The following is an 18,868-nucleotide window of genomic DNA, read 5'->3' as shown; positions in this document are numbered from 1 at the left end:
GGCGCAGCCAATCATTGAACAGCGCCAGCTCATTCTTTACATTCCTCAGGCACTCCAAAGAACTAATAGTCACAAAGGAGTGGCATGATTCGCTTTATTGATCGCCACGTACATTCAACAACATCTTGTGTTTCGACATGATTTTTGTTGTTGGTTGAACTCTTTGCTGATCCAGTACAGTAGAGGAGACACTTCATAGGAACTGTAGGTGCCCTACAGAGAAAACCGGAGTCTGTAAACAACATTCACAAGATGAAGATTTTCTTTTTTTCCCCCCACAGCAGTAAGACTGTGGAACCATGTGATATCATTCAAAATATACTTCATTAGTTACTGTAGCTAAACTACAGGGGCCGGAGTCTGAAAAACACACCCGCGTACATAAATATGGATTGGCATACAATCGGCAATGAACTGCCAATCAGCCAGGATACGGAGCAATGGAAAGACATTTATAGACTGTGTGCCCGAAGTGCTTTTGCTCAGCACAATGCCTTTGTCCTCCCTGCAGAAAGTTGCGGTCGAAAATATTCCTTCTGCAGCGTGAAAAAAAACAACAACAAAAAAAACATTCCAAAGTTTGTGGTTAGTGTAGGAGGCTGGTCCGCTGAGTAAAAATAACCTCCGGTCACATAATCTAAAAAAAAACAAAACAACCTTTTAGCCCTACAACCACATATACTTGCTCCCCAATCACTTGACAAAAACGCGAGTTCTTCTGTTCTCTAAAGAAAAAGCACTCAGACCTTTGCTCTTTCCCGAAAGCCGCTGGCGAAAAAGAACAAGAGTCGGTAAACAGAGCAGTAAAAATAGAGGTTCCCTTTGCAAACATAAGCAAATGTATCATCATAACAGTCCCGACAGCAGTTTTTCGACTGCCAAGAAAGGAGAACTGGCTGTGCAGGTCCGTCTTCTCCGAGTAACTAGGACTCTGCGGCCACACCTTAACCTTTTGGAGAGGCATGAAAACCTTCCACGAAAGGTCCGCCAGGAGGAACGTTGCCAAAGTACATCATGACTCTTTAAGCAGTCCAAGTTTCTTCAGTGCCTGCTTGCGAGATTCCTCGGTCGCATTCCGACCCGAAAACTGCACGGTGATACCTTGGGGGCGAAACATGGGGCCTCTCTGCTTGACATCTGTCGCACCCGCACTGCCCGCAATGTGATGCGAGGTCTGAGGGTTCCTCGGTGCCGGCGTCGGAGGTGTCCCTTTCAAAGCCCCGGTTGGACTGTCCGCAGGGCGCTGTACCCCGATAGAGGGGTTGATGGTCCGGCTCTTACCCCCGTAACTGTTGAGCTTGGCAGGTCGGGGCTGGGGTTTGACAGGCAAGTTTTGATTCACGTCAATGTGGGAGCTGAGGATGTCGGGAAGGTGGCTCCTGGTCATGGCCCTGGTTGCGGGGTTCAGGACTTTGGACTTTCCTCCGTAGCTGTTGAACTCACTGGGGTTCGCCAGCGTGGGAGGAAGAACTTTGGCTTCAGAGCTTGTCGGAGGCGTCACAGGTTCGTTCTTCGAGGGACCTGGAGCGACCACAATGGATTTACCCCCAAAACTGTTCAGTTCTGGCGAAATGACGTCTGACTGAGGCGAAGCCGGCAAGGTATTCTCCAGCTGAGTTGGGCTCACCGGAGGCCTTACGTGGTCCAAGCTCCTGGGGGACTCGAAAGGCAGAGTCTCTGGCTCTTTGGCAGACGTGTGGCTTTGTGGCGATGGTGGGACCTTGGAGTCCGGCGCATAGACGCTGGCCTCTGTTCGGCGAACCTTGATCTCCAAAGTACTAGCGACACCGGTCTCTCTACTTGGGGTAGGACTTGCCCTGCTGTCAACAGTATCGTGGACGAGCATCCCCCCGGTCACGGCTCGGTTTCTGGCCAAGCCCAGCTTGGACAGTGCTTCCATCCTGGTTTTCTCAGGTGTGGGGTCCTTGAAGGAAACACTGCGGGCGGGGGTATTTTGCAACTTGTGCACCAAATTGGGCTTGACATCCTCCTGCAAGAGAGCCTGCGGTGCTCCTGTTAGATTCGAGAGCATCAGCGCCCGCCTGTCATGGAGGTTCACATTGGGTACTGGCTGATTCTGGAGGTCTTTGTTGCCAAGAATCATGCTGATGTTGGCCGGGTATCTGGTGGGCTTGGCGAAGGTCGGAGGGCCCTGCTTCGTGGGGGGATCCCCGCCGAGGCCCGGTGACTTGTCATCCTCCTGGCTGCGCCGGCGGTGGAGTAAAGCCGAAGTGCTGGGTGGGCCCGCTGCCTGGTTCTCGGCTATCTTCTTGGCAATGAGGGCCGGGGTGGGGACGGAGCCCGCTGGGTGGTAGGGCTGATCTTCCGCGGGCTCATAGCCGACAGAGTGGTCCAGTCTCGGTTTGATCTCAAAGTGGCTCTCGGGGTTGATTGTCGTTTTCTGGAAATCTGAACAGAACAAAATTCAAGATGCTAAGGCTCAATTTGAATTGATTTTACTGCGCATAGTATTTATATGATGCAGTACCTGGACTGGCAGGCTTGAAGACCGGCAATTTGGCAAGCATCATGTCCGGGTCCGGGCGCACCAAGTCTATAATATCCTGGTCTTTAGCACTGAGGCGTCTGGTTGTTAAACTGTGTACGGTGTAGAGATCTGGCGTGCCAGGCGGTCCATCCATCTCGTGGGCAAGAAGGCTTCCGCTTGCTGGAGACTTGACGAGTCCGGCCCTGAGCTCGTCCTCCTCGAGGCTGTTCTCCAGTGATCCGATGGTCTCCTCAAAAAACTGGAGGCACTCCTTCTCCTCCGGGCTCAGAAAGCGCAGAGTGTCTTCATCCTGCGCAGGTCAACAAAAAGCGACTCGTCGTCAGCGACGTCTTTGACCGAAACCGGCAGGAGATCAACGCGCGAGGCACCGCGCGCGTCCGTCGTCTGCGACGGTGTCACCGAGATGTGGCTCGGCACCCGAACAGGAGTGAGGCGGAACTGGTTGGGGCGGCCTCGTGTGTTGCTAATGGATGTGGTCCCTGAGGCGTGTGAGGGTTGTCGAGCAGGTGTGATTAGCACAACTGCATGTTTTGTGTAAACAGCCTGAATCACCCGCAGATCGCCTGACGCAATTATTGTTTGGACAATAGGAGACCAGAACAAGGCTCCTCTGGAACAGGGACCTGAGTGACAGCCTGAGCGGAGGTACCCGTGCGCTTTCCCCGTTTGTGATCCACAAATTCACCCATTCGCGTTTACTTGCATTCGGTCCCTGTTCCCTGTGCGGCTTTACTGTAAACGTGTTTGCAGTTTGGATAAGCTACGGACAGGAGAGGAAGGAACAACAACAATTGTTGTTGCCATGATTGCGTCAGTGCAGTCTTGTGTCCAAACCTGTTCCTCCAGCCAGAGACTCGCAATTCATCTTCAAGTGAAGAAATGTCGGGTAAACTTGTTCATGATCAATTTCTCAGGTATCTGTACTTAACTTGATTGATTGAGAATTTACAAGGGGGGGGGGGGGAGACACAGGGACAGCAGTGACATGGACCGAGGAGCTTTAACCATGACCGCGACTGATTGAATGTTGTTGTTTTTTATTTTTAATTCGGGTCGCGGAATGATGCAAGGTAGTTTTTCAGTCAGTCGTACTGACCCGCAGCCTGGCGCTCCGATCCAACGCGCCGTTGACTCGGGAGCGCCGCTGATTGCTGGCCATGTCCAGGATGAGGGCGGAAGCGCTCGGCCGGGCCTTGGACATCTCTGCGGGCGGCACTAGGACGGAAGAGGAATCATGTCTGCTCCTTGCGCCGACGAGTCAGCGGGTCATCGCTTGGCCTCGGTCTGAAGAGGAGATATCAAGATCAAAAGTGAGACGGAGAACTGTGTGGTTTCGCATCATCCAATTTCCCTCACGAGGTGGATCAAGAATCTCTGCCGGTCTGTCCTCGCGGAAGTACCAGTGACCCCGTTTGCCACTTTTATTGTACATTACGCAAGAATGTTGTGAGCGGGATCAGTCACCACCTTCACAAGCGCGCCAATCAAAGTTGCATACGAGGGATGAGATTGGAGTAAATTGAGTTACGGGCTTGGTCACGGATCAAAGGAAACTCCTAAGCCAAGGTGGCGCTGGAATGACTCGTGAAGCAACAACGCGGCGGCGCCGGGCGGACCTGTTCATCTGGAAGCGCAACAAGGCTCCTCAGCCCGAAACTACACGGCTGCGCATTCCTCTGGAAAACATCACTTTGACTTTATCGCTCACTCATCACGTCATCAAAGGCGACTTACTGTTATTCTTATTCTCATTGTCATCATCACCATTGTGTGCTGCTTCTGCTCCATTTCAACGTTGCTGTCTGGGACTGGCACATTCGTCAGAGTCAATCTATCAGCGGCGTGCATACATTTATGTTCCTGCGACCCGCTTCACCTTGTGTAAATATGTTGATGGCTCGGTTAGCGTTGACAACACACACAAAACGGTCATGGGCATTACCTAAGATCTCTCCATGCAAATCGATGCTGGGTAGTGGAGTGAGTGAGTGGAATGAAATGTTTTCAAATAGTAAACTTTTTTTTTTTTTTTTTTTTTTTTTTTAGATAAACTACTGGCCAAATAGGTTTGATTGAAGCTTTGTTCAGTTTTACTACTCTTTTAGGTGAACACGCTCAAATGTCAAGAATACCACATGAAATTTCTCACTTGTCCTAAAATATGATGCATGTTATCTACAAGACATTACAAAAAAAAAATAAAGTATTGAGTCTAGGATCAAACACATTTTAGTCACAAATTGTAGGATTCAATACAGTGAATATGAAGGAATTCAAATGAGTCAAAAGTGACACGGTACACCCAAAATGTTGCAAATACTGTATTATTGAACTGATGTATTTAAAGAACTGAAGTTAGAAATGACAAAAGCAGGCTATTTTAAACAAAATCATTTGAAAGTTTGATTTACATCAACATGGCTGTGGGAAAAAGGAAGCAAGGTGGATACAAATCAGAGTCCAGAGGTGAAAGAGAATTTACCTTCAAATGTGTAAGATCCATCCTCGTGTAAATGTCTTGCCAGACAGAAATAGATTTTTTTTTCTGCGAAAAGGTCCCACTTGTGTTGTCGCCTGCTGACTCCACCTTGACTGGATGACGCGCCAACTTAAGACGGGCCAACAATACGACAAGCCCCGCCCCTTGCAGCCGGGCGCATGCGTGTGACCGACGTGCGCGTGCGTGGAGGAAGTCGAGCCAACTTGTGGTTTTGGGGAAACATCGAGGAAATGTTTCTTTTTTGTTCTCAGGTGTGTAATACGTCCTATGACTTCCTTTATTCTGCCATAAAGCATCCCGAAAACTATTTGAAATCGTTGGTCGCTTGGCATGTAGCGCCATCCTGTGGAGAAAATGGAGACTTCACTGAGGGTGCAGTCAGAGATACTTTTCATGAAAGCAATATTCGCACATTAAACACTCGTTTTAATGATATAGAAACAAATTAACAAAGCAAAAGAAAATAAGGTGCAGCATATTTTTCATGGCTACACCTCATATAACATTTTATAAGTACAGTATTTAATAAATATGGGGGAACTGTAAGTGGCCTGATTACTAGATTTCTCGAAATCAGTCACCATATTTCGTCTGAAAAGCAAAAAAACAGACCAAAAAACGCGTCTTTACGGCGTGTCGCTGCTGTCCGAGCTCTCATTGAACGCACCACTCCCGGAGTTATTTGCACCGGGCTGCGTCAACGAGCGCTCCGCCGTCAGCGAGCGTCGTTTGTCGGCTTGGAATTCCTGGGAGGAGGCGGCCCGACGCCTGGCTTCTGTCCACGCACGGGTCCGGTGAGTGCACTGCCACTTCCACCGCAACAGGAAAGAGAGGTGACAAGAAGACACCGCTTCGACAGTTAGCTGACGAGCTAAATGGGGTGCATGCGTCCATTATCGGACAGGCAACCGTCTGTTGCAGTTTGATAGCTAAAGTGTTTGCGCGACGTTTTCGTCGGTGTTGTTTTCTTTTCCCCCCACTTCATTCCGACTACATAAGAACTCCTCAAACCGCCCGTCGAATAAAGGCGAATGCGTCATTCATTTGTTTGCGTTGAGCACATTCGCCAATTGACGTTAGCAGTCATAGTGTGGAATTATTAGCATGTTAGCTCGGAGCTTAACTGTTAGCCGCGAGCTAAGCCGGATCTAAGAATACATTTTTTTTTTATATGCGCATTCGGAGGAGCTCAAGAACACTGTGCAAGATCAAAACAACAATAAAAACGCAATGATACCAAATCAATCATGTAGCCTATTATCTAGCTCAAGGCTTGTTTATCTGGTGCGTTCAGGTGACTCCGACCAGCCTGTCATATGACGCGCAGCTAACTGTCTGCCAGGGAATTTGGATGCAAAGACCGATTTTTTGACAATGCCTTCTTTCAAGTAGATGGCAAAATGGTCTCACGATCGTGTTGGTGAAGTGGCTGGCGGGTGTGTGTTGTTTGCCAGGTGATTAGCTGCTCAAGTGGGAGGCGAGAGGCACTTTGTCAAAGAAAACCGAATTTCATTGCATTGACAGTTTCGTCCTGGCGCATTTTCTTTCTTTTTATTTTTGCATCCTAACATCCATCCCGCCTTTGCTTAAACCTCTGTTTCTTTCATGCCGTTTCCTCCAGTCAGACAGCTTTTTCTGGGCACCTTCCTTCCTTCTTTTGCTTCAAATACATTTTCTGCTTTCGTCCCTTCCTTGCGTACATGTCCAATACTGCTTGAGAATCTACTTTCTCCTTTACTTGAATGATTCGGGGGAAAAAAAAAAAAAAGTCATTTGAAAGGCGTTTGTTGCTACTTTCGTCCCAGCCTGTAGAATCAATGTAGCCAGTCGCACTTTGTTTTGCCTCTGGATGGCAGCTAGAAAGCCTCCCTCCACGTCACGTGACCCAGTAACCGGACCCCTACCCAGCATCCTTTGCGGTGTCAGGTTACCGCGGGTTCTGGAGGACTCGTCTCCATGGCGATGGAGCGAGCCAGAATCCATCAAAGGCATCATGTCCCGTGGAAGGCCGCTGAGCGTGTATCGACGTGTGTCTTGAGCGCCATGTGCTAGCCTGCGCCGTGTCCTGGCTAATCGGACGCCGTTGCAATTTGCCGCTGAGCTTGTTTGTTTTCCGTGCTAACGTTCAGTGTGAAGGATGAACCGCGGCAGCAGCCGCCATGGCCCGCAGCAGCGCTCCCGCTAACGCCGAAACCCTGGAAGGCTTCCACGAGGTCAACCTGGCCTCGCCCACCACGCCCGACCTGCTGCAGGTAGCCACGGGCCGACCTTTGTGGCCTCCTCGTTTTCCCGCGCACGAATGTACACGCGCGCGCACGGCTGCAAAGCCAAGATGAAAACAACCTAACGCGTTGTAGAACATGTACCATTGCAAAGTGTGCAAACGCGTCGGAGAAGGAGCCGAGGCTTGACGCGTGCGCGCTGCTGTTGTGGCCGCAGAACCAAGCGGAGCAGCGCCCCGCCCCCGCCTGCCGCGGCACGCCGCCCACGTCGCTGTACCGCACGCACTCGCTGGGGGCGCCGCCCCCCGGCCTGCGCTCGTCGCTGCGGGCCGACCAGCTCCCCACGCGGCCCGTCTACTCCACGCCGGCGCACGCCCGCAATGGCAGGTGAGTGCCCCGCGCCCCGCGCCCCGCGCCCCGCGGCCCGCGCCCGCTTTCTCCACTTTTTGCCTTTTGCTTGTGCTGAAAAAAAAAAAAAAGAACAAGCGTGGAGCTCAAACGAGAGCAGAATGTCACATTGCCCATCTGTCGCGTCCAGCGCGCAGGGCCCGGAGGCGGACGCTGCCGAGGGCAACTTCCTGTCGGGCGACGACGGCGACGAGTGCGGCGCCCTGAGCGAGAGTTTTTCGCGACTCCGCAGCCCGTCGGTCATGGAGGTGCGAGAGAAAGGATACGAGCGGCTCAAGGACGAGCTGGCCAAAGCGCAGAGGGTAACCGCGCACGCGCTCCAGATCGCTCGAACGCTGGCCCGCCGGAATTGTGTGCAGGCGTGTGTGTGTGTGTCATTTTCCATTTTCCACATCCCATCTGATTTTGTTGATGCACATTCCGATTTTTGCTTGTCACTGATCATTTTCTTTGTCACGTTTGATGCGCGTGACGTAGCTCCCGAGCCATTTTCCATACTTGATTTGATTTTGATGTCATTGAGGTTGCAATTTAAGTTTTTTTTTTGGGGGGGGGGGTTTGTTTCTTCTTCATGTCTTTGTTGTCATGTTTTGTCATGTTTTGATTTGCTCCCGATGGGCCGCATGTTGTCTCGCGCGTGCGCGTGCGCAAGGAGCTGCTGTTGAAGGATGAGGAGTGTGAGAGGTTGTCAAAAGTGCGAGATCAGCTGGGCCAGGAGCTGGAGGAGCTGACCGCCAGCCTCTTCCAGGTCGGTGCCCGCCCCCTCCGCCTTCCCCCCGCCCACTTCCTCCTCTGACAACAAGTTGGCACACGAGGGCAATTTGTCTTTGCCCTTGGAGTGTTCTTCTTCTCGCTCTCACGCCATGCACTCGGCGGACGCCTTTTTTTTTTTTTTTTTTTTTTTTCCTTTTTGTCCGTGTGCGTTCTTTCACACGGAACGCCCGCGCTCGTGGTGACGCGTGTGTCGCTGGTGACGTTTCAGGAGGCCCACAAGATGGTGAGGGAGGCCAACGTCAAGCAGGCCAACGCCGAGAAGCAGCTGAAGGAAGCGCTGGGCAAGGTGCGGACCCCCCCCCCGAGATGGCGCCGCCACCTTGCCGCCCCCCCCCCCGCTTTGACCTTGTCCTCTCGCGGCTCAGATTGACGTCCTGCAGGCGGAGGTGCAGGCCCTGAAGACGCTGGTGCTGTCGTCGCCCACGTCGCCCGTGGGCGAGCTCCCCAACGTGGGCGGGAAGGCGGCCTTCCGGAAGGGCCACAGCAGGAACAAGAGCACCTCCTCGGCCATCTTGGGGACGCAGGCCGACCCGTCGGCCACGCAGCCCATCGTGCGAGAGTGCCGAGAGGTGCCGGCGCCACCGCCGCCGGCCTCGCTCGCTCCGCCTCGCCCGCTCCGCCTCACGCCGTCTTGTGGTCGCAGGCGGACGCGCAGCTGTTCACCGAGTTCAAGGCGTGGAAGGAGGAGCCCACGCTGGACCGTCGCTGCTGCTTCCTGGAACGGGTTTACCGCGAGGACATCTACCCGTGCCTCACCTTCAGCAAGAGCGAGGTGGCCACAAAACGATGGCGGCAATCCAGCCGTGCCCAACGCAACTCTTCCCGCTTGACTTGGTTTTCTCTTTTCTTTCTTCTCGTCCCTCCCCTCCCCTCCCCTCCCCAGCTGGGTTCGTCCATCTTGGAATCGGTGGAGCGGAACACGCTCAGCGTGGAGCCGGTGGGCTTCCAGCCACTGCCCGTCGTCAAAGCCTCGGCCGTCGAGTGCGGCGGACCAAAGTGAGACCGCGCGCGCGCGCACGAGCCGGCTTTCCTCGTCGTCCGACTTTGGCGCCCAATTGGACGTTTGTTTGTGCGCCACAGGAAGTGCGCCCTGAGCGGCCAGACCAAAAGCTGCAAGCACAGAATCAAGTTTGGGGACTCGTCCAACTATTACTTCGTGTCCCCGTACTGCCGATACCGAGTGAGTACGATGACGCGCGGGCGCTCCAAGCGAAGGCCGCTTCGGCCTGCCTCCCAAACGCAAAGTGACTCCGGCTGTTTGGCTCGTTTGTGTGTCAGATCACGGCGGTGTGTAATTTCTTCACCTACATTCGTTACATCCACCAGGGGCTCGTCAAGCAGCAGGATGGTAAGAAGCGACACAATGGCGGGAAAATCGCAAGGCAAAGTGGAGCAGAAAAAGGTCGACTGGGGTCGCGCACGTGATCCAGTAGATGCGCATGCAGACAATCATTGCAGTCAACGCACAATTTATCTCCGTCATATCATTGCCTGGCCCTACTATTTCAAAATAACGACAATATGAACACGATACATGCTGGCTTGATGGATTGCTGTTTGCGTGACACTCGCGAGAGGAGCGATGACATCACACCAGCTTGTGTGTGTGTGTGCGTGTGTTTGTGTGTAGCGGAACAGATGTTCTGGGAGGTGATGCAGCTGCGCCGCGAGATGTCCTTGGCCAAGCTGGGCTACTTTAAAGACAACCTGTGACTGATTGGCGCCCCCCACCCCAGCCTGACCTCCAAAGTGGTTCGGGATCAACCCGGTCCGGTGTTCGGCGTATATTTGTCAGCGCACCAAACACTCCGCAACCGTTTCGTTCACATTTCATTTCGTCCTCCCCCTTAAAAAAAAAAAAAAAAAAAAAAAAAGAGTTTATATGACCGAGTGACAGCATTTCCGATCTTTTTTTTTTTTAATTCAAAGTGACAGCAGCACTTGCACCTGTGTTCGGGGTTGCAGAGAGTGGAACATTTCTCGTGAATTTCCGCTCATTTTCCCTGGCGAGTTGGGTGCGGTTATTTTGGAAAAAGTTTTCCAGGTTGGAAACTTTCCATTGGAATTGAGGCTAAATTGATGCAAAGGCACAATAATCAAGCAGAAATAGAAGCAATTACCAATGGCGCTCCTTGCCCACGTGCGAGGGCATGGCTAGGGAAGCTGCTTGCTAGCTTTAGTCCAACAATTTTTCCACAACTACAATATCTTGACCTTTCCTGTCAACTTCAAATTTTCAATTAGTTTTAATAATGTATAAGCATTATTATAATGATACAATATGTATAAAAATAACTATTTCAATACCTTTTGTGAAAAAAAATTCAATTTACTTTCAGTGAATTTAATGAAAGAGCTTTGAAGCTTTTGAAGCAACTTTGCACACTTGAAAATTTCCAACTTGGAAACTTGCCGTCATTTTGCAACGCGGGTTGTGCTGCATAATTGCGACTCCAACTTTGAAAAAACTTGATTTGAAAGACTGACTCGGGCTGGTGCAGCGATCATCTCCTTGTCATTTTGGGGAAAATGTTCATTTATCTGTTCATGTATTTATAACGACGGACAACGAACGCTAAGCCACCAAACACTCTGAAGGACGTTTGCAACGTGTTTTTTTTTTCTTCGTCCCCCTTGACCTTGTTTTTCTGTGTGTGTGACTGTAAACTTTCCATTTGCTCAAGTGAACGTGACTTTGTCTCTCTCTCTTTCTCTGTCATTCAAAGTCAACGTCACTCACCCGTCTCCCACTTTGGTTTAGTGCCTTTTCTCTCACGATGAAATAAACAAATGAAAAAGCAAACAATAGCGCCTCCGGTCCGTCTACTCAGTTTCTGCGTGACTGCCGCCCCCCGGTGGCCAAGTCGCGTACGCCAGAAGGAAGTGGAATGAAGTTATCGTGATGCACAACACGTTTAAATTCTTTGATTGTTTTCACAAAGTACAATATTGTAGACACGGCATTTCTGTGGGCAAAGTTGACGTCGTTTTTGAGTTGCGAGCACGCTCACGGAGCAAACTGGACATGTATGTCAAGATGGCTGTTTTGTAGACGTTTTGCCGTCCGGTGTCATTCACGAAGCCCATCTGCGCTTTGCCGCTTGCTTTATTTCCACAAAAGAGCACAAATGAAGTACAAAATGTAACGATGTCTGTTTTGCCCCGTCTCCGCCTAGACTGGAGGATGTTTTTTTTTTTTTTGTTTTTTTTGTTGCGGTCAAGAAAATGTCTCCCTAGTGCGGCCACACGCCCCAGGCCATGCCGGGCAGGACCAGCGCCACCAGGACGGACGAGAAGAGGTTGACGGCGTTGTTGTCCAGGATGGGTCTGCCGCTGATCCAGTGCGTGGTGGGCGACTCGTAGCTCACCACCTTCCCGACGCTGGTGTCGAAACCTGCCCGCACACACAGCAACACAACCCGTGACGTGACGCCTTTCGTTTTTTCCTTCAGACGCGCGCTTCCGTACCCGAGTACTGCACGCTTGCTCCCAGGAGGGAGTCCAGGAGGGAGCCCAGCAGGCCGGCCGCGCCCCCGTACAGCACCACCGGCCACTGGGGGGCGCACTGCTGCAGATGGCTGACGAACAGCACCTGCGAGGCCAAGTAAGCCCCGCCCACTGCCAGACCTCCCAGGAAGCTGGACACCAGGCCCACGTGAGTCACGCCGCCGTTGGTTCCTGCCGCAAGCAAAGTTCCCGCGGGTTCATTTGGCCGTGTTGACCCTGTGGAACTTTAGTTGTGTCGTCGGCCTCACCTTCAGGGACCTCCTGCCAGGTGGTGATGAGCCTGGGCCGCGACGGGCTGAGGACGGGCCCCACCTCGGAGGCCCAGGTGTCGCCGGCGCTGCACGCCAGCGCCCCCAGCAGCGACAGGCACATCCACGACGCCGTGTACTGCCGGCCGAAGTCGATGGGCATCTCGCCGGGGCCCACCTGCCCACCCCGAAAGGAGCCGCACGCTCTCACTCAACAAGGTCAACGCTTCAATTCTCACGCTCGAATTTTAAATTGGAATTCAAACTCAAAAGGCAGATGTGCTTCTATACATTGGCGCCATCTAGTGGCATCTCAGGTGTAGAGCGTCAGAGTGGCCATTTGTACGGTTTTGGCCCCCCGCGCTCGCACCAGGAACGGCCATTGCACACTTGCGATTGTGTGCTCGTTTTCGGCCGGCACTCACCTCGATCATGTAGAGCAGCGCCAGCTGCGTGGGGACGCCGCCGTTACAGAACACCTGCACCCAGTTTCGCTGGCCCCCTGAGACAAAACGCCCGCCACGTAAGAACGCGGCCAGCGGGCGCACGCGACGGCGGCCGTTTCCCACCTTCCTTGTAGTCGGCGTCCATCTTCTTCTTCTGCGCCGCGCCCCAGCGCGTCAGTTTGGACGAGGTGACAAAGAAGGCCAGCAGCGACGTGAAGAAGCTGAAGTTGGCCATGGTCAGCACGAAGCCCACAAAAAGTGCTGACGGGACAACATCCAAAGTGGTCACGTCGCAGAGTGCAAAGAAGGCCAGTGGGAGCGACGCAACGCCGCCGCCGCCGCCTTACCCCCGAGCGCCCCCGACGTATCCAGGCTGCGTCTTTTCAGGGCTCGGATGGTCAGCACCACCGGGACCAGGATGGAGAAGAGCCATCGCCATGGCGACACGGGCTGCAGAGACCCTGCGTGAACACGCACACTCGGTCAGTGAGTAGTGATTTTTTTTTAAGTACAAATAAGTGCAAAAATCCAAATGATTTTTGACTGTCCGAGGACTCTGCACGCACCGTTTTCGCGTTTGGGCTACAATGAATTCAGTGTGGCTCCATGTGAGTGTTTTGATTTATTTGTGAGTTGGATTGTTTGTCCCATTCAATAACGGGTGACTGTGGCTCTCCTTGCCCATTTGCAAGGGCATCACAGTAGCTTAATTCCCCCTTTTTTTTTGGTTGATCTTCAGCTCGCTCGCAGCACAAAGTGGAAAACCTCGTAAGTAGCACAAGGTCCCAGTGTACTTGAGTGTTTTTTTTTTTTTTTTTCCTGAAGTTTGTCTCACGCTTCTGAGGTTCACATGACCCTGTGACGGCTGCAGCGGTATTCCAGGAAAATAAGCGCCTCAACTGATTCGATGTCCTTCTTTTCGCATTTGCTTAAAGGCTTTTTGTGCTCCGCCCCCGGCCAATCAAGGCATGAGCAATCGCTTTAAGGCCTGTTGCACAACTTTGCATCGTAGCCTATTGTTTTTCGGCCCGATGACCCATCCGTAAAGTCGCTTCTCAAAGCGCAGGGCGCAAAAAAACCAAAAGGAAAGCACGACAGTGAGTTGGGCGTGACGTTGTCAGTCAACTTGGCGACTGACCGGAATATGCGCTGAGGGTGAGGGAAAGCGTCCAGAAGAAGAGGGAAAGCGCCAAAGCGGCGCACAGCAGGATCATGTCGCTCATCATCTTCAAGGTGTCCTTCATGGGAGCGCCGCCCGCCTCAAAGCTCATCTCGTACGCTGTGCTCTGCAACAAAACAAAACTCTTCCGGCGTCAAAGGCTGTAGGCGGGCGGGAGCGCGCCGCCACATTCGCAGAAGGCACAAAAAACGACGATGTCAAATATTGATCACGGGCGCTTGGTTGGAAGTGGCTCATCTGAGGTGGGTTTTTTTTGTTGGTTTTTTTCTCCTCAATTCGACGTCACAGTTCTACATCTCCCACTCACATGCAAACTCGGATGGCACAAAAATACCACAAGATTGAGCTTAAATTTGACTTGCTAACGGGACTTTTTATCCCCCAAAAAGATCTTGCGTGAAAAGGTTTGTTGACTTTTCCCTGACCTAGTTTCATCTCTACTTTTTCATGGTACACAAAAAGGTGTCAGCGATTCGAAATCAAACAAAGATAACACAGATACAATCTTGTGGTATTTTTGCCACCTAACTTTAGATTTTTAATGTAAGATCACACACAATCAAACCCCGTGTTCGAAATTCCAATCCAAATTCTGACAGCACAGAGATGCTTTGTGAGTCCATGTCAGAGCCACGCCCCCTCTGAGCGACCATGACGGATTCTTTTCTTGCACTTAAGTGGTCGGGTTTGCTCTAATTTGGTCGGATCTGCTCTCGTTTGGCTTGTTTTTCTTTCAAGTCGCATTTATTTCTGCGTGAGTGGGTTGTGCCCGGCCGATCCGCTCCCCTGTTGTAGCAACCTTACGATACGTTATAAATAACGTTATAACCGCCCGGCATGCCCACATTTTACTCAAAGGGCGGCACTCGAACAAAAAAAAAAGTCCGCTTGGAAGAGTTTCTTCACACAAGCAACGCCTCGAAAACGCACATTTTTCTGTTTATTGCACCTCCATTTCAACGCGCATTTTCTAGGTCCGCCACCCCCCAAACTTGAACTTTGTATCAATCGTATTAATAGAATACTGCCATCTAACATATGAAAACAAGTATCATCAAAACAAACGATGACTTGAATGAGCTTGTGCTTCACTCACCACACTTGACAGAATCCATCGTCACATTTATTCGCCCTCGACACCCAACATCAAGCAGCAAAAAACTTGAGCTCCGAACGTGTGAGCGAACCAAAACAAACGAAAATGGGATCTTAATGTCAAACGTGACACGCATAAAACCAACTGTCAGGCGGACACTGTAAAAGCGGAACACCTGACCGGAAAACAAGAGGCGGGACTTCCGCCGACACTAAAATAAAAGAAAATTTTAAAGGGACAGAACCGGAAATAAATAATAATAAAAATAAAGAGAGAACCGAAATTCCCCTTAAAACAAATGACATCTACCCGTTCACTATGATTGAAAACACTTTAAACCATTTAAAAATATCTCTGTTTTATGTAGTTGAATTTTGTTGCAGTTTGCCGGTTTGTTTGTGCCATGTAGGAAGAGGACTGCACGGTGGATGATTGGTTCGTTGCGCACGTTCCACAATCATGACCAGAAATTGTGCACCTTTCCCTCCGGCTCTGCATGCTGCTTTTCACATTCCAAATGGCAACCAGTACCTGCATGACTTTTTTTTTTAATTTCCATTTAAAACATTTAGTTTCTGCACATTTAGTCATGCGTGTGAACGTGATCGCTCACTTCAGCAGCCTGTGTGCAGTTAAAAAAAAAAAAAAAATTCTGATTGGAATACAGTGTTAGCAACATCTTAAATATGATTTCCGTATTCACTTTCATTTGTGATCCAAAGAACGGATGATAACTCTATTGGTGTTATTTCAAATCTGTGAATGTCAAAAAATATTGTTCCTCTGTTTTCAGACTTTAGGCACTCTAAATAAAATACACACATGCTACTTTTTTTTATTACTCACCTCCATTAGAGTGTACTTTTTGCGTCGAAAAGGCAATAACAAACAGTTGTCCATGTGTTTTTTCCAGGATGGATTGCCGCAAACAGCGAGAAGCGGACAATGTTGTTGTTCTCGTTTTGCTCCGCATGTGGAAGGAGCATCTTCACGTCCAGTCCCGACTATGAGTCGGATGCTCGCCTCCTCTTCTAATTGCAGTGCAAGTTGTGGTGAGTGCGGTTGGCAGGCCCATCCCTGTTCTGACCCCAACGGGCAAAAGCCAAAAGAGTTGCCCCATTGACTGCAACACTGACTTTGTTTGTTCGACACTTCTTCGTGATTCCACTTTGTCGTTCCGGACGGTGCGCCTCCGGCGTGGGACTTGCTTTTCACACTCTTGCTCCACACCCAAAACATAGCACGGTGAGCGAAAAGGGGTCAACATCCACCTTTGTGTATGCGCCCTTCCGTTTTGCCGCACCATGTGAAGCAGAAAAGTGGCAATGGCATGAGAAAAAGGGAGGCGTTTTGATACAAACTTCAAGATTGAAGTGATCCTTTCGAACACATTAACGTGCGACACGAAACTTCATGAAACCCGACGTCTGGCCTTTGAGCGCACAAGTCAAATCTCAAATCTCGCTCCCACCCCCCAAACAAAAAAACGGATTTTTCCACACAGTCTTTGCCAAGAAGCATCAAATAAACTGACAAACTTGGACGCAGTTGACATGATTAGAAGTGTCTGTCGGGTTTGATGGGAAAGTTGCGATTGTGACACTCGTCGCCATTGTCGTCTTCATCGACACGAACAGTTTCGCAATCCGACCGCACAACAAGCAGGGCAGCCTGTTGAAAAGCAACCTCTGTTCATGGATGGAGCTTTTCCAGGAAGGAAGGGGGCGGGGCGGGGAAAAAAAAAAACCCCAATAAAATTCTAACTTGTTAAAAATAAAAATCACGTTATCTAAATCCGAGTTAATTGTTCAACATTAAGTACATTGATTTCACACGCGGATTAATGCAGAGAGGAATTTTAAACCCGAGCTCGGCAAAATCAGTCACGCCATGAGAGCGAGTCGTCTTGTTGTTCTAAATGGGTTAGCTAAAAACACAAAAACATGAGTTGTTTGCTACCCTATCAGTTTGTCAATCCAGGCTGCGGGTTCTGGGAAGGCCCGAGGGAGACGATGTAGGCCCACGGTGACGTAACCTCACTTCGCAGATGCGGGAAGTCAACTTTTAAGGGACATGACTCGGGGCCAACGGAGCGGTCCTCATGCTGTACTTTCTATCGGTAAAAGACTTTAAATCACTTTCCAATGCAACTATAGACACATTGGGAGTCACAGTCCAGATAAGGTTGGTGTCACTCCGCATCCAACGTCTCTCCACGCTACAATTGCACTACCGGTTTTTACATCCTAATATTGTCACTAAATGTGTGCTCTTTCCCTGGATAGTGTTTCGCTGAACCGCTATAAATTTGACTATTGTGGAAAAGTCATATTATGTAGGTTGACTACAAACTGTGAAATATGTCAACATTTTATTTCTCTCTTTTTTTTTTTTTTTTTATGGTTATAGCTCTCAGCTAATAAAAACAAATCGCCACCTAAGAATTGGAACGTTATCACAAAGATTTTCAAGAGACAAAAGTTGACCCCTCTTGGGGGGGGTCTTCCCATTTTTGCTCCCCAATAGAATTAATCGTTATTATTAAATTTGATTTCATCATGTTTCGTTGTGTGATGCAGGTGAAGGCTCCAGGCCTGTACGTCGGACCAGTAGCGACCCACCGAAGTCCCCCCCATCCCCACCCCCACCCCCACCCACGAGACGAGACGCTTCTCAACCTCCCAGCAAAGTTGCCTTTACCGACAAAGCATCTTGAAACGAAACATTTGCGGCTGTTTGTGACTGAAACAGACAAAAGACGCTCGTGTGCTTTTTTCAAGCAATTGTCATGTTCGTCTTCAATTTCAAACCAAGTTGACTTTGCAAACTCTCTCCTGATGGATGACATCATGAATTTAGCGGGAGTAAACACCGGTGGGGTGGAGGGGTTATTTGTAAGGTTTGAGTGTCAGTCCACGTGGAATGTTAGCGGTGTAAGTGACCACTTACCAAATTTTTTTTGGGGGGGGGGGAGCTGAGGAATATACTGGAAAGCGGGTGGGGCAAGGCTGGAATAAGGTTTTCTGATTTGCTGGTGGGTCTGGAAGTGGGTGGAGCAATGTGGATAAAAGGCTGTGATTGGTCAAAAGGTGGGCGCGGCCATGCAAATTTAGAGCGTTCTGATTGGTCAGATTGGCAAGGTGGCTGGCTCTAGGCAAATTGCTGTATTCTGATTGGTTATGCAAATTTAGGCCGCACCGTGATTGGTGCATTCGGAAATTTGGGCGGAGCTAGGGGCGGTCCTAGCAGCAGTTAGGTTTTTTTGAAGGCACTTTTGAGTCTTCAGGTCAAAGTTGCACTTGAGTCACGACGTGAGACACGTCTTTTACTGTTCCCCTCAATCTCACCTGACCCAAAGCTCGATGAATTGAAAGACTGCATTTGTCTGTGAATAATTTTGAGGCAAATCTCTGAAACTTCCAAATGATTTTGGTGTATTTTTAAAGATGCTGCGTCGACCTGTAGTAAGCGTTTGCGCCACAAGGCGGAAGTAGTGACAAGGGAATCAAGTCTGAGCCTGCACGGACAAAATGTCGACGGAAACAAAGTGAAAGTATCGTTAATATAAATCGACAAAGTTCTTTGTTGGTATTAATTTAGTGAAGAGCGTTTCGATTTTACGCTGTTATTTGTTCATTCGGAATTTATTACAGAAATTCCCCCAGCTGATGGATTCCGTCAAGTTGTAAATATGCGCCCGCCCGAGTAGTCCACTGTACTGTAATGCATAAAAATTGAGTAATTCACCCATTTTTATACAGTGTAGTGGGCGAACAAACGATGTAGCGAAAATAACAATTTTAGCTTCGACTGCATTTAATTTGGTTTAAGTCGTCGGCGGAGTTAATGATGACGTCATGGATGTCGACGGTGCGACATGCTCGTCAGCGTCACTTCGATGATGAAGATGATGAGGAAGAGCATCTGCAGCATCAAGTCAGAAGGTAAATTCATCATTGGTCGTCCCGTCATGTGAAT

General features: G+C 50.1%; 3 protein-coding genes across 7 annotated transcripts; 1 reads left to right on the top strand and 2 right to left on the bottom strand.

Annotated features, from left to right (window-relative positions):
* Nucleotides 1-80: 80 nt before the first annotated feature.
* On the bottom strand, nt 81-5,135 carry proser2 (proline and serine rich 2). Its single transcript, XM_086022598.1, has 4 exons — nt 4,992-5,135; nt 3,606-3,793; nt 2,489-2,798; nt 81-2,409 (listed from the first exon to the last, which is right to left on the bottom strand). The coding sequence occupies exons 2-4, from the start codon at nt 3,708-3,710 to the stop codon at nt 1,013-1,015; spliced, it is 1,812 nt and encodes a 603-aa protein (XP_085878724.1). The 5' UTR covers nt 3,711-3,793; nt 4,992-5,135; the 3' UTR covers nt 81-1,012.
* Nucleotides 5,136-5,176: 41 nt separating this feature from the next.
* On the top strand, nt 5,177-11,219 carry rab3ip (RAB3A interacting protein (rabin3)). 5 transcript variants are annotated; one of them, XM_086022605.1, is made up of 12 exons: nt 5,177-5,260; nt 7,139-7,261; nt 7,449-7,618; nt 7,770-7,941; nt 8,292-8,387; nt 8,622-8,699; nt 8,779-8,982; nt 9,057-9,185; nt 9,297-9,409; nt 9,494-9,593; nt 9,692-9,761; nt 10,044-11,219. In XM_086022605.1, the coding sequence occupies exons 2-12, from the start codon at nt 7,169-7,171 to the stop codon at nt 10,124-10,126; spliced, it is 1,308 nt and encodes a 435-aa protein (XP_085878731.1). In that variant the 5' UTR covers nt 5,177-5,260; nt 7,139-7,168; the 3' UTR covers nt 10,127-11,219. The 5 variants fall into 5 exon arrangements, with proteins under 5 accessions (XP_085878731.1, XP_085878728.1, XP_085878733.1 ...); XM_086022602.1 differs by lacking the exon at nt 5,177-5,260 and adding an exon at nt 5,643-5,803; XM_086022603.1 differs by lacking the exon at nt 5,177-5,260 and adding an exon at nt 5,659-5,842.
* Nucleotides 11,220-11,501: 282 nt separating this feature from the next.
* On the bottom strand, nt 11,502-15,087 carry tmem19 (transmembrane protein 19). Its single transcript, XM_086022609.1, has 8 exons — nt 14,891-15,087; nt 13,753-13,900; nt 12,962-13,075; nt 12,738-12,875; nt 12,594-12,670; nt 12,169-12,346; nt 11,882-12,091; nt 11,502-11,807 (listed from the first exon to the last, which is right to left on the bottom strand). The coding sequence occupies exons 2-8, from the start codon at nt 13,883-13,885 to the stop codon at nt 11,647-11,649; spliced, it is 1,011 nt and encodes a 336-aa protein (XP_085878735.1). The 5' UTR covers nt 13,886-13,900; nt 14,891-15,087; the 3' UTR covers nt 11,502-11,646.
* Between the last annotated feature and the right edge of the window lie 3,781 nt (nt 15,088-18,868).

The sequence above is a fragment of the Filicampus tigris genome, chromosome 22 (assembly GCF_054856515.1).
Source record: "Filicampus tigris isolate MCC_2025a chromosome 22, RoL_Ftig_1.0, whole genome shotgun sequence".
Lineage (NCBI taxonomy): Eukaryota > Metazoa > Chordata > Actinopteri > Syngnathiformes > Syngnathidae > Filicampus > Filicampus tigris.
The sequence above is the reverse complement of the archived record's forward strand: the minus strand, read 5'-3'. Positions and strand labels throughout refer to the sequence as shown.